Below are 14959 nucleotides of genomic sequence, written 5' to 3'. Positions count from 1 at the left end.
ACTGTGAATATTTCTATTAAAGAAATAGTACAGTAATATCATTTACCATGAAGGTGCCTTGATGATTTCCATGGGCCCTTACTGTGCAGAGGTAGAGGGAAGAGTAGAACTGTCATTGTTGTCTCTGGGTTTTTTGATGCATGACGGTGAACTTAACCTGTGTTGATGTCACTGTCTCTTGGATAACTCTCCTGTTTCTGCTCTACACAGAATAAGCTACCTACTAAAGGCTTACCCCATTCTCAGCCCCCAACTCCCTCTTGCTCTCCACCTCATCATTCAACTGTTGCTGCTTCATCATCTGTTGGTTCAGCTTCCTCTGCTGTTTCTTCTCAACAGGTACTCTCTTAAGAGATTTTTCATGTAAAACCCAAACTTGTACTCAAGCTGCTTGAGAAATGGCTTGGATGGAAGGTGCTGCCAGCAGATCTGTTGTATAGGTTATAATTCAAATTTAAATCAAACTGTCCTTTTTTGGTGTTAGTTCTGCATGTTTGTAAGCGAAATGTCGTCATCACAAATGGCTCAGGTAAAAGCTGAAGAGCAAAACAAATGGTTAACATTTTTTACTTCAATTCTGATAATTTTGCATTGCTGCTTATTTTCAATAATAAGATCTGCTGTTGGATGATACCACAGGTATGCTGAAGAAAGCTTCACATTATAAAGCAAACTGAATGCTGTGGGGTTGGTTCGTTTTCTTGGGTGGCATTTATGTTTCTTTTCGTAAGAATATCCATCTGCTCTGCAGGGGAAAACCTGCCCAAAGACGGTTTTATAACCACATCTTAGGATGGACGTGTCTTAGAATTGTATGAGTATTTATCAATAAAGACATTTTATTATTGTTTGTTTAATTATTTGTACTTTAAACTGGCTTCTGCATGTGAATATCTAGAATACAGTTCTTTGTAGCAGCAGACTTTATGGAGAGGACACATCCATACTTGATGAAACTTCAGTCAGAGAACTGAGTATCTCTGACTGATGCTAATGGGCTGTGTTGTGATGACTGCCTGGCACCCAATCCCCAGGGAAATACAGGGGACACGGCCCTTCAAGGACACTGCAAGCTCAGCAGATGCCTCGCTGCAGTAATCCCCTAATTCCTTTCATTCATCTTGAAAGTAATTCCTTTTTCTGGATTTACCTCTTACTTTTTATGACCTAAGAGCTATAGCATGTGATGGGTTTTAAGCTAAGTCATGGTTTCCAAAAGACTGAGGGCTGATGTTCATTTGATTTGGAGAACTATTGTGACTCTGCCAAGAGAATAAAAAAAAAAAAAAAAAAATCCAAGCCCAAGCTATCTGAAAAACCCTTTAGAATATGAGAACTAGGCTTTTAATTATATGGAAAATATGTGAGAAATTATTTCATTGGGACTTTACCATCACTTCTTGGAGAACCTTTGTTCTGAGCAATCTTTTTTCCTGGATGTTTTAAAAACTGGATTTTGTTTAAAGAGCGCTGACAGCCTTGATTAGTTTGCCTTTGTACCCAAATGGTGTGGCAATAGTTTGTTGTTACTTGGTTTCACTCAGGCTGAGTTTACTTCAGCTGAAAAGTGCTCTCTCCAGAGATACTGGCAGAATGCAGCTCAGCTGAAGCAAGAAAATCTAGTTCTGTCACCAGCACAGTAAATATATGTTCATCTCACTGGGTAAATATTTGGCTAGTTAAGTAGGACTGCATTTACACGTTGGCAGATCTACATACATGAGCATTTTGATGCCTGCATACACAGCTCCATGTGTAGTAGAGGCTGCCAGCCTCTTGTACACTGCATTTCATAGGTGTTACTATGGTGCATTTTGTGTGGCATTTTGGAAAATTTTTAAACAGCAGGTCTGGTAATGATCAGGTGATCTTTACTCCTCCTGTCAGGAGCACAGGTGGTAATAGAATCTATCCTTTCCCTTTCAGGGTCAAATTGTTGTCCCTGTGTTTTATCCTTAGAGATTGCACACTTTTCAGAACGTGAAAATTTTATCCTGCTCTATAAAACACTGACTAAACGTGCAGTGCTATATAAATAAAAAATCAGCATTATTTCAGATGCACAGTGTGCATTTTTAAGTGCTGTTCAACAATACATTTGGACCTCTCTGCTGTGAATATGTACCAGGAATATGTACTGCCTATGTCTCTGTTACCTTGAGGGGGGTTATGGGTCTCAAAATTTGAATTTCTACTCTCTATTCTGAGAATTAGCATTAGTTGAGTGTAGGCTTCAGTATCAGAAAGTGTTTTGGGATTGATAAACCAACAGGAAGAACTGCTATGTGTTGCTGTCAGTGTTTCTGCTTTTTCCCCAGAAGACAAATAGAAGGTTATAGAAGTGTTTCGAGTTCTGTAAGGCTTCACGATATATGACCTATAAATATCAGCACCTTCCCATGGTTTTAAATAGCTAGTGCTGTCATTTTAATTTCAGGTTAGTTCTGAGGTTGTTACCAGACATGACAAACCATTGCACCTGTTGAGTTTTCCTTGGAACAGTATTAGTTATGGAGACACAGTTATTGAAAAGGGTGGCTATGAAATCATGCTGCCTAATTACAGAAACTTGTTATTAAGTCTAAGTCCTGCAAGGAACACTTGAAAAGAAGGCTGTGGGACCTTATTGTTTCTTTCAAGACATGCAGTCATTACAACTTAGTAAGAATTACCTTCTGTGTGCAATATGTCAATAATAATCAAAAGTGCCTTCTAGCTTCAATCAGCTGTCAAAATTCACATAGCTAGAATTATGAGTTAGCATACATTATATTACATGCTGGGCTTTGGTTATTCCTGTTTTCTGCTCAAGGTTGGATTGACCTTCAGAAAACTCTGTTAATCTGAGCTTTGCATGAGTGAATCCACACTGTGTGTCTTAAGAACTGGGAAGGTTTTGCAATCAATTTACTCCCTGCAGAGCTTGGACCAAAAACTTCCCTTCAGTGACGTGACTCTAATTACCAGCAGTAAGCAGTGCTGGGGTGTTTCCTACACACAGTAACTTATTACTCAAATATTGTTTATCTCAGAGGGAAAATATACGTAGCAGCTTGTACAAAAAGTAAATAAATCACCCTCAAAGCAAAATAAGGCCAGAATAATCATTAAGGATATGAAAGAACAAAGGGAAAGCATTGTATGCTTTTGGAGGCAGAGAGCATATTTCCTTTGTTTTATGAGAATGCTACTGAGGCTTACTTGGCTGGCTGTGCAGTTCTGAATAATAACACAGGGGAATACAGAAGGCAGCTTTCTCTTCCCATGGTAATAACCACCCTGGTCGACCTGCTGAAAAGCAGCATGCCACTGACACTCAGCAGTCTGGGGAAATCACAAACACTTGGGATTTTTAAGCGTTTTCTGGTTGTTCCCTGAAATTCACCGTGTAAGGTAACTCTTTAGGATTCCTGTTCAGCAAAGGCTTTAATGCTGCTGGCATAAAGCTGCCTGAAGTATGGGCAATATTCTGTTCCATGCAGACAGTGGCCCCAGCATTACAAAGCTGTGTGGTCTGAGTAGAGCAGCAGCCTCGGAGCACTGAGGATGTTCTTTGCATGCCTCTGAGGGTGGCAGGTGCTCTTGGTGGATGCTCATCCTGGCCTGATGTTTCTGCTTGGTGACTGAGTGGCACTTGAACTGAACAAAATAGTCCTGTTGGTGTACAACATCATCTCTTGCCTGACCAAGTCAGGGCTGACCAAAAGTTGAAGCTTGGTTTTAAGGGCATAGTTGCTAAATTAAATTGAAATCTCGCTTGCTTTTACTTGGAATGTGAATTCACATTCATTATAGGAACATTTCCTTTTTAATAACATTTTTTAAGTGTTTGTAAACATGCAATTTTCTTGTTTTGACTGCTTTAATGTTGACATAGATTTTTCCAATGAAAGGAGAACAAAATCAGCCAACCTGATGAATTTCAAGGTGTAGTTCAGGCTCAAGGATACTTTTCCTGAAATTCAACTACTTGTACTTCAAGCACAGCCTTGTTGTTTAACTGATTGCTCCAGTTCAAGGAAAACTTTGTGCTTCAGCTGACTTTGAACACTTTCTTTTACCTTGGATCTTGTGGACAAGAACTTGTACATGGCCTGGAGATTGCTCAGCATATTCAGAAGTGCAGAATTTGGGGAGGAAATTTTTTTTTGTTCCATGTTCTTAAGCAAATCAAAGGAACGTAGTTTTCCTTTAGGAGCAAGTAGAACCTCTTGGAGTGGTTTATAAATCAGTGTGCCACTTGGGACAGCGTTGTGGCATGGGATTAGCAGTTCACATTGCAGCTGTTACCCACAAATTATCCAGATATTGAATAATATTTTAAAGTCTTTTTATGCTAAACAAGACCAAACAGGACAGAAATTTATCCCTTAAATGGACTTTGTAGTCTTAACATGTATATTTTGTACCTGCCTGGATATCAAGTTAATGATGAGATAACTCTCAAAAGATAAGGGGAGCTGTAAAGGATTGGACATGTTCCCTTGTTTTTTTTTTTATCCATAATAATTTTTTAAAACACACCCACAGTGCATTATAAGTGTTTTTAAACTTGATAGAAAATGCTTTAAAATTGTTTTAAAGTATTCTGAATACTGTTGAATTTTTATTTTTCTTCTTTCTTCATGGTAACTTTCAGGTATTTTAAAACCTTCAATTAGCAGGACTTGGTGTGGTGGCAGTAGATAAATCATTTCACTGAGAAGAGGGGGACTTCCTTGAGATTTGGGCTCTGTGAGAGGCAAATGGAGAGTTAGATATGATATCATGTATTTGTCTTTATGGAAAAAACCAGTGCCCTGACTTTGGAAGCAGATTACCAGAGCCCTAGCCAAACCAGGATGGCCCTTGCTGCATTGGCTGCCAGAGAGGCTGTGGGATCGTACATTGACTAGAAAGCTGAAATCCCAATCAATACAGGATATTTGATTTAGAGTAGAAAATATTTCTGTAAATCTGTGAAGCCTTTGCTGTCCGTTTTCCAGGAGCAGAGTACCTACCTACCTGCTGCCACTCACACACACTTTTCCCCTGCTCCAGCCCCCAGGCAGGTGTTTTGGCAGATCCTCGCAGTCATCGGTCTGTCTGCTGTGCATTTGGAGCCACAGCCTAAGCCACTGCTGGCTCCTTGCAGGCCTGATTGATACATTTGGTTAAAAACAGCCTAACTTCTGTGGCTGAAGCAGATTAAAGGAGATGTTTCCCTCTCATGAGCGTGGTTTCTCCAGTTCTCTCTGACATTGCAATGAGTCACTGGGGAGAGGGCAAACAAAACATTTCTGTGTGGGACTTGGCTCATACATTTTCATAGAATGTTCCCTGAAATGTCACAGTTTGGGGAGTGTTCATATGGAGTTCAATCCCACCCCTGTTCTGAAATGTAACAGCTAAGTCCCAGAGAAGTTGAAGTGAACAACAGAGTTTTTTTAATATCAGAATGTGCAGCTCAGATAGCCAGGCAGTAGCTCCCAGCTCAGCCTGTCATGGACACAGCAGGAAGCCTTGAGGAGAAGCATTTGCTCCCATTAGGAACTTCTCAGTCATCCTCAGAGAAAAGTCTGTGGGCTGCACAGAAGCCTTCTGTGGTCCCACACTAGTCACGCATGAACATGCTTGTGCTCTGCTGGACTTCCCCTCTGCTCTTTCTCCTGCCTCCCTGTATCAATGTCTGCATGTGCCCAAATCATTCTTGTCCTTTTTTGTCTTTAAATTATCTTCCAAGGGTAATTAAAGCTCTTCCTTCTATTCTTCATCTTCTCCCCTTTCCTGATTAGACGACTGTAGGAAAGGTCTCACATGCCATTGGAGCTGTGGCTGAAGTTCTTGTAAATCTGTATGTGAATGATCACAGACCCAAGGCACAGCTTGAACTGGTAAGACTAAACCCACAAAGAAACAGTAATTTGACTTAAGAGTAATGTTCCCAGAATGCCATCCTGACTTAAGACCCCAGTTGTGGGGCACTTGAAGCCTTAGGAAAGGTCTAACACTTTTCAAAAGAATCAGGTGCACATTGGCACAATGTGCTGATGGAAATGTTGCTCTCCACATCTTCTATTTCTATTTCTTTTACTTGGCTGTGAATTAAAACTTCAGAAGGCTTTTATGAAATGTAATTACTGTATAATTAGAAACAAAAGACAATTATTACTCAGGGTGGCTTCTAAATAAAGTTTTGTGCAGTACATGCTTATGCAGTTATTTTTAACACTCAAGTGCTGAATCACTGTGCCTCCTTTTGAAGAGGGCTGTTTCTCAACTCTGACCTTGTTCTGTGTTGAATTCAGAAGCGGTCTCTGGACAGAGCTGCAGGTTCTTGCCCCATTCCTCACTTACCATCTGCTGCCTCCACCACTCAGGGCTGTCAGGTACTGGGAAGCCAAGTAAGGTGTTGTGTTGTGGTGATGACACTTTACTTACCAGCCAGCACTAAACTCAGTTGTTTCAGCTTCACTGTAACTACTAACACCATGGCTTTAAAAGCACATCTGTGTGGTTTTCCTTTTGCATGGTTGTTTCTTTGGAAAGATTCGTGCTCTAAAGTGATCCATCAGTGGTAGATCTGGAATAGAATTCTCAACTTTTCAGCAGAAGACTATGTGACAAATGATAATTGTGAGTTCTACTTAACATTTAGAAATGGTTCCAAGGCTGTCTTTTGCTCACCAATGAAAGATTAGTTGTGTGGACTGTGTGCTGCTGTCTGAATGTGCCTTGGACTTTTCCTCCTCCATCCATGTGGTACCTCTCCTCTGGCAGCAGGGATGGTGGAAGGGGAGGGAGGTGGTGATGGATGTGGCAGGCACAGAACCTATACCCACCTGTAACCAACCATAATACAGTAATGCAAAATAACATCCTCCTAGCTGCCTCTAATAAGAAAAGGGAAGTCCACTGGCATCTAATCAATTTCTAGTTCACTTTTCTGTACCTTTTGTGTGTATGTAAGAGGGGATGAGAGTCATGGCAATTAAAGGATGTTAATTACCAGCCTAATTTCAACAAACTTTCAAAATAGTTTCACGTGGTTAATATGGATTGTATTTTGAATGCATTAGAAATGTTCTGAATGTGTGTGGTAGGAAACAAAGTGATTTTTGAAGCTAACCAAGCCCCAGGTTGGGCTGTAGTCTTGGGAGGAACATGGCTGAGAGGGGAGGCATAGCTCTGACGATGGGAAGGGTATAGTGTTTGAAGACTGCTTTTCCTCCTGGAACTTAAAGCACAAACCTGCATTTTCCTCCAGATTGTGTCTGAACTGAGAGTTCAGTGTGTTTTTTTGCTTGGCGGCAGTTGCAAGTCTGCTGTTTGAGGCTGGTGAGGTGTGTCTTCACTTTCTGAGAGAGACACAAGTCCTGGAGCCAGGATGGTGCAGGGTGATGAGGGAGTACTCAGGGGTGATGCTGCTCTTGGACCTGAGTAATCAAAATGTTGGTGAACTCCTAGAGAGAAACTAAATGCAAGTCCAGCATCAAAGTCTCCTCTTTAAAATCCTTGTGATGTCTGATTTATTAATTGCTGCATAAACCTACAGAATTGCAATAACGAGTAATAAAAAGCTGACTAATGCCCTACTGGTATTTTCTTGGAGGGTGCTGTGCAACCTTTCAAGCAGTTAAAGAAGCTGCCCCCTTCATAAGGATTTATATCTGGGTGTGGAGGCACAGCTTTATGTTGTTTTTTATCTTTGAACAGGGTTCTCTGCGAAAAGAATTCCCCAAGTCCATCGGGGGGAGTGACATTTGTTATTTCTGCAAGAAACGGGTCTATGTCATGGAGCGGCTGAGTGCAGAAGGCCACTTCTTTCACAGGGAGTGCTTCAAGTGTGAAATATGTTCTACAACACTCCGCTTAGGAATTTATGCCTTTGATGTTGAAGAAGGTAATGTAGGAGCTGTTTAGGAGTATTTTGAAATGTCTGAGTATTGGTGCCTCTTATTGGGACTAAGGAGAAAGATCTGTCCTGGTAGCACGGTCAGGAGGAGGTCTGCCAAGTGTGCTGTTTGTGTCCCTGCTGATCTTTGAGTCCTCGTACTTGCAGTCCTACTTTTCAAAAGAGTTGGCTTATGACCTGAGCTGTAAATGAAGAAATCCTCAGTGGAAAATAAGTTGAGTGGACAAAATGCATTTTGTCGAATCACAGGTCAAAGTAAGGGGAGGGAAAAAGGGGTGAGGTTTCTCCAATAATATAGAGTTATTCTTATCTCCATTTAAACAAACCTGGCTATTAAGTAACATGATTATAAGGACAAGCCATAGCAGTGGCAGATTTACATGGATGCAGGGAATGTAGGTTATTTCTGTTACAATGTTATGGTCAGGAGTTGAAAGCAGTAGTGTGATTTACTCCAGGCTCCAGGCTGCTGTAGAACAAGAGGTTCAGATCTTGGATGCTTCATCTCACCTAAATCCTGGGGTTTTCCTTTTTTTTTTTTTTTTTTTTTTTTGGTTTGGAATGGAATTATCAAACTGAATTGAACTTCATTTGTCCCTGCCAAAGTATTTGAGTAGATCAGGGTATTAACCTGATCTCCGCAAAAATATTAAAGATTCAAGGTCTAAGTGGTTCTTTTTTCAGTGTGGAGAATTTGCAAAGATGTCTTTTTGAGCAGATTATTGCCCTTTTTTTTTTCTGCTTGATGTCTTGTGTTAGCTTGTACCTTTATGTTTATGGGATGTTGTTTTTTTGCTATTTATTAATCTTATACCTGAGAGGTAGATAAATGACCTTATGTTATTGAACTAATGTGCAAATCTGTAAAAGAAACCTATTCAGAGCTGTTTGTCAGAATCAGTGCCAGGTTTCCTATTCCTTTTGCTGCCCAACTGCTCATCATCCTGGTTTAATTTTTTTTTTTTTAATAGATGCAACAGTGTTTTTTAAGTCCATATGTGTATAGATAACATATCCTGTAACTGATTTTTCCCTCTTGTAGGTAAATTTTACTGTAAACCTCATTTTACGCACTGCAGAATCAGTACAAAGCACAGAAAGAGAAGGGCAACAATACAGATCCATGGAAAGGTATGGAGTGATTATATTGCCAATGCAATCTTGGGGTAGGGTGAAGTACTTGTGTGTGTGTGGATGTTTTCTACCTCATGTGCAGTAAAATCAGTGCTAAAATACAAATCTTCTCATTCTGTGAGTTTGGCATATCTAACAATAATCTGATTCTCAACGGATTAGCTTTTCTATGCAAAGTAAAGTTGAACTTAAGAGCAACTAGAAATGAAAATGCATATAAAGACTTGAAGACAATATCAGAAACGGGACTTACCTACTTTAGAGGTATATTTAACACTTTTTATTTTTTAATGCTTTTTCTAAGGAGGCGATAGACGCATGGAAGAAAGTGGAAGCCAAACACTCAGAGATCACCACAGAAAGCAGTTTGTCCACTGCTAGCAGTCCAGAGGACAGGTCCCCAGGTATCCTGACTTCCTTCTTACGGGGCACGCTAAGCTGGCCCCTGCGGGTGACCAGGGATCTGCTTGACATTCCCAGCCGCCTGTCTAACTGGATGCATGGTTTCCTGCACGCTACCCACCTCCATTTCAGGGACAATGCATATAACTATACCTACCTGTACGAACTCCTGAGCCTTGGGGTGCCACTCCTCTGTGCTCTCCTAGAGGTACTCACTCACATGTACCGGGAAGCAGAGCTATCACTTGAAAATGTGCTTGAATGGGTGAAAAGATTCTGTAGGGTTTGAATCCTTCTGTGTGTCTTGCTCAGTTGTGCCTTTCCAGTTTTCAAAATTAACAGCCTGGCTGATTTTTTCTCGAGGGGAATTTTTGGTTTGGAGGGCCTTGTTTTTGCTCTTTGTGCAATTTGACACATGCCTTCATTGAGTGGTGGATTCCTTCTGATAGAAGCGAGGTACAAGTGAAATTTTCAACATAAAATGTACTGTATGTTAGAGCATGAAGGACAGTGTCCAAACACATTTCCAGAACATGGAGTCAGATGAAGGATATTTAATAGATTATTTTCCCCCTCCACCCCCCCCCCCCCATTTTATTCTGTGATCAGACCACTGGAGAAGATGGTGCATTTTGAAACCATTTTTCTTCCTATTCTCCCCAGCCTTTTTTTTCTTTTTTCAGTTAGACCATGAAAGAATGTGTGTTCTTTCAGGAATATTTCTGACAAATGACTGGGGTTTGAAACCTGAGTATGGCATGTAGCTTTTTTAGTTTTCTTGCTTTCATCTTTGCTCTAGGTTATGAGATTTTTACTTGCATGAATATGTTTTTAAAAAATCGTGTACATAATTCACATTGCTCCTAGTCATGCCTTTTACATTGCTTTACATGCGATGGATACCTTTTGTTGATAGTGGGTATTATCTGTTCTACTAATTTATTTGAAGTTTTTCAATAAATTTGAAGAGCAAATGATAGTTGAATGAAGGCTTGATTGAAATTTTAAGTCAAAGAAACTGGTAGAAAGAAGTAGACCGAACATTCCTCAAGTCAAGACTTCCTCATTTGGTGGCTGATATGAGGCATACCAATTTATGGAGCACTCCTTTGTAACTGAAGTCACTCCAGTTGTGCCTCTGGGCAGGCACTACTCCCAGTCTCTTTTGGAATTTTTAAAAAATGCAGGTTTAGAACAAACATCAAAAGCCTAGAAATGTATTCTTAGGCAGAAACTTTTTACTTGGGTAATTCATTTCAACATGTGCAGCTGGTGGCAGAAAGGTGAAATTCTATTCTCTGGAGCAGCAGATGAGTAAATTTCTTTCAGATGTCCCTCAACCTTTATCAGAAGGTGTACCTTAATCTGTTAAACACCAAGGACACAGTGACATACCAATGCTCATTACTTTCAGCCTAGTTAGCCAGCTAGGTAAGCATGCTCCCTGCCTTTCAAGTACTTATTTATATTGAGAAGTTTACCAGGAAATAGGCAAATCCTTAAACATGGCAATATGTGCAGTCTAAAATGAGAAGCATCTGTAGCATTTATTTGTAGCCAGAAGAATGTGGCATAAACAATAGGAAATACTGTTGCATTCATTTAATATCAAAATTGAGGCTCACCTGCCAGTGGTCTCAAATGACTGTGCTGCCTATGGGCTGGCAGGTCTTGGGGTTTGCTGTTTTGATTTGATTTAATATAATGTGGGAAAAGGTGATTTAAATTGTTTTGCCTCTTAGGTATGAGAAGGAAATGTGTCTGCTGTTTAAAATAAATTACAAACTGGATCTTTCTTCTAGATAGTTTGACTTTCTTTAAACTACGAGGATGAGTTTTTCACGTTTTAGAGTGGTTATGTATTTTGGGGAAAAAAAATTGTTATTTTTATGCACAGAACTTGAAAAAGTGCTTGAAGAAAATTGTTAGATATAAGGTAGCATTCCTTTGACATAAATTGCCTTTAATGCTAAAAATGTATTCAGCCAAACTTTGCTAGACATTGAGTGGACACAGCAATAATTACAGTTACGTGGTGGCCATCTGTGTATATGTAATATATCTGTACCTTTCTTGCAGCATTTAAAAAAACCTAGCTTGGAAACACTGTACTATTTTAAATTATTTTCTAAGGATAGTAACTGTTTCACCCTAAAAAGGAGGCAGTCTGCAGTGTGGTTACTCTTGCAACACAGCAAACTGCTGGGCAGTCAGGTTTCCAGATTTGGGCTGCCATCAATTTTAGTTTCAGTTTGTCAATAGGAAAATCTTTAGGAACACTTCTTCCTAATGTTTTCTCCTGCTCTTTACTATGGCAGAGCGAGCATAATGGTAAATGTAGAGAAAATGGTGGTATAGTAAGAAACTTGGAAATCTCTGATCAATGAAATTAAACCAAATGAATGTTACTAGTAGAAAGTGTAAAAATAAGATTTTTGAATCTTTAAATAAGATTTTTAAAAAGAAATTTAAATTAAAAATTTAAATTTAAACATTTAAAATATGGTATTGGTTTTATATAGATTTGTATAATGACCTATAAATCACTACATTTCCACAACAAAATTCAGGAACTTGTGTAATGAAAATGTTTTCCTGAGGAATCTTAATTACCCTGCATATTCCACTTGGATTTTGCAGGTGATTCTGTTGGGAGAGTTATTTTATTGGTATCATTCCAATTGGTTGATTTTTTGATTTCATCTTACTGTTCTGCTAGTAATACTCATACCTGCTTGTCCTCATTGATAATTGAGTGAAAAAAAAGGCAGTTTCACTTTGCCCAGTTATTCTTTGTACCGATGTAATCTTCCTGATGCTTTCCTACATAACCAAGTGAAGTTCTGTGTTTTCTTCCCTGCTGTCTTCTCTGCCAATCTCCCTCATTGCTTGTAGTCCAATTCAACATTCCGGTGCTGCACCCGCTCACTGGCTGAAGCCTTTCTGCTCTCAGGTGATTTTTTTTCCAGTTCCAAAATTACACGACTAACCCTGTTGTTTGAAAGCATTTCATTGTGTGTTTTGTTTTGTTGTTTTTTGGTTTTTTTAACTGTTGGAGCAATCTGTGCGTCTGGTATATTAATGGAGCTTTGGCATGATTATTTAACCTGTTGCTGAGTTCACAGTTCTGGAAGAAGTAATGTTTTTCTCTCTGTGTCTGTGCATGTGTGCTTCCCTGTGCCTTTAAGGTAAGTTAGGCAAGTAAAGGGTTTCTTGAAAGAACTTGTTAAAGCCTTCTTTCAAAGAACTAAAGGAAGGATTTAAAATAAGGAAAGGGTGAGATGACCCATCTGATTTTCCAGGTTAACACGAACACCTATTTGCATCAAGCTCACACACCCAATGAGCAAGCAGTGTCCCTGCTTTCCTACTGGAAAAGCGTGGTTTAAAAGGTTCTGTAGGCAAATTAGCCAAAATGGTGCAAGTTCTAGTCTTCCACCCCAAGTGACATCGTAGGCAGGCCTAGAAGTGCATGTGGTTCTCTATCAACATGCCAGGTTCCAGAGGGCTTTGGTGTGAGTGGTTTTATTACCTGGGCCTTGCTTGGCACTCTGATTGCGTTTCTCTTGCTGCATGAGATGTTGCCACCCTTCTCCGTGACCAACTCCCACCATTATTTTGGATGTATTTTTTTACATAAGGTCCAGTTTGTATAATCACCAGGTGACAATCTAGAAGGGGAAATGAATCCCAGCAAGAACCAAGGGCTCAGGCTGACCAGCAAGTACACTGAGGGTCTGGCTGAGGACCCCTCTCAAAGGGAAAGGCCTTTGGGGATCGATCTTAGGAGGGGCCAAACATCCTCTGCCCTATTCCACACACCTCAGGCAGGAACAAGGAAGGCAGTAGGGCCAGAGCCCCAGGCTCCTTATCTTGCTGGTCTGTACATTTGCACAACTCAGCCAATTGTATTTATTCATGTGGGTATCCTAAAATGACTCGATGGCTCTGAAAGTCTCTACACTGTGCCCACACAGAATCTCTCAGTGTTTCAAACGTCATTTCCTGCACAAATGGCTGGGATGTGACTCCTAGTGTATTTCAGGGCTGCAGTGTGTTGTTATAAAGCTCAGCATGCTTTAATATGAAGGTCATGACATAAAGGTCTGCCATTTCAAACCACTTCCTATTGCTGTGTTTTTTACTCTCTGTTGCAGAGTTTTCCTTGCTCTTCCTGCCCAGTGAGGATTCTGTCCTTCTCCTCCTAAATCTTCTGTCTTCCTTTTACTTTATATTCTTAACTGAATATTTTTATTAAATAGTTTTTAACTCTGTATTTAAATTTTCACATGGAAATTCTGTATTTTGCACATAGTGAAAATTGTTATAGCTTTATTTATGATATCTGCTGTAAACAAAAATAAATGTAGTTCTTTATAAGTCTCCTTGTTTCATCTCTTCCTTTTATAAAAAATTTCCTGGGTACAGAGACTTGGTAGTGACTTCACACTGGTTTTGCACCTTCCTCTTGTGGTGGATGCTGTGGTGGTACCCTGCTTGTGGCCTGAGCCAGAGGCCCGAGAGTTTCACTGTGGTGGTGTCATTGCATGTGTGTCCCTTGTGATGCACATCAAGGTCCCTGAGGAGTTTTCCCCTTGCTGCAGATCCAGGGTGACTGGTGCTGGGTTTTACCCTTCCTGGGGATGAGGAGCTGGTGTTGGTGGGCATGGGGCACACACAAACAGCATTTTCCTCCTCTCTTTGGCCTCTGCTACCTTTCCTTACACTGTTACTTTACATATTAACATATGTCATAAAGGTAATAAGTTAATGTGTTCGGATTTTTTGTTGTGTTCAGGAAAAGCAGGTAATAACCCAGGATAAATCTTTACCTTTGCTACTCGCTCTGGAGTGCTCTTCCCAGTACCTGCTGGACCCCTGGAAGCTGAAGCTGGTGGTGACCCATTGCCTGTTAACAGTTGCCTTGCTTTATTTGATTACTTGTTTAAATTTTTATTTTAATTTTTGTATTTTAAGCTGGTGGTGGAATTCTTTTTAAACAGCATATTCTCCAGAAGAGCTTTCTTAAGTCTTCCTCCCCCTCATTTTCTTGCTTTTGCTTACTCTGCAATTCTTAAGCCATAATCTCTTCCTTTGCATTTCAAAGAAAAAAAAAATCCTAGAAAGAATAGTCCCAAGAGTTTAATGGAAAGATTGTGTGATTTTATTTTTTTTTTAACGAATTAAAACTGAACCTCACTGGGGTTGTTTGAATGACAGATTTTTTTTTTTTTTTCAAATTGTTGCTAAAGACAACATCATTGCCAAAGAAGAACAGATGTTATTCTCAATGAACTATTCCATCTTCCCTGCCAAAGGAAAAGCCACCAGGCACAGTTAAAAGTTTGCTGTCTGAGAGGTAGATTATATCCATTATGAAAACATGGGCAACAAATACCACTGAGGACAATACTTGGCACTTAATTGTAACAGACAAATCAACTGGGTAAAACTGAATTTACGCTTTGCACAGTTTTCAGTTTCAGGCAGAGGCAGTGGCAGGGAAACATCAGAAGAGTGTTTTTGCCT

General features: G+C 39.9%; 1 protein-coding gene across 6 annotated transcripts in view; it reads left to right on the top strand.

Annotated features, from left to right (window-relative positions):
- The window catches only part of MICAL2 (microtubule associated monooxygenase, calponin and LIM domain containing 2), a 116435-nt gene that overhangs the window by 60196 nt on the left and 41280 nt on the right, over positions 1-14959 (top strand). Inside the window, exons 20-27 of one of the 6 annotated variants that reach the window (XM_041716507.2) lie at positions 211-339; positions 5775-5873; positions 6288-6383; positions 7696-7882; positions 8937-9025; positions 9333-9432; positions 12326-12383; positions 13588-13810. In XM_041716507.2, the coding sequence (XP_041572441.2) occupies positions 211-339; positions 5775-5873; positions 6288-6383; positions 7696-7882; positions 8937-9025; positions 9333-9432; positions 12326-12366 (741 nt within the window). In that variant the 3' untranslated portion in view covers positions 12367-12383; positions 13588-13810. Of the gene's footprint in view, positions 1-210; positions 340-5774; positions 5874-6287; positions 6384-7695; positions 7883-8936; positions 9026-9332; positions 13811-14959 lie in introns of those variants that run through there. The other 5 variants (XR_012056175.1, XM_041716506.2, XM_030273443.4 and 2 more) reach the window with 5 other exon arrangements.

The sequence above is a fragment of the Taeniopygia guttata genome, chromosome 5 (genome assembly GCF_048771995.1).
Source record: "Taeniopygia guttata chromosome 5, bTaeGut7.mat, whole genome shotgun sequence".
Taxonomy (NCBI): domain Eukaryota; kingdom Metazoa; phylum Chordata; class Aves; order Passeriformes; family Estrildidae; genus Taeniopygia; species Taeniopygia guttata.
This window is presented reverse-complemented; position numbering and strand designations above follow the sequence as displayed.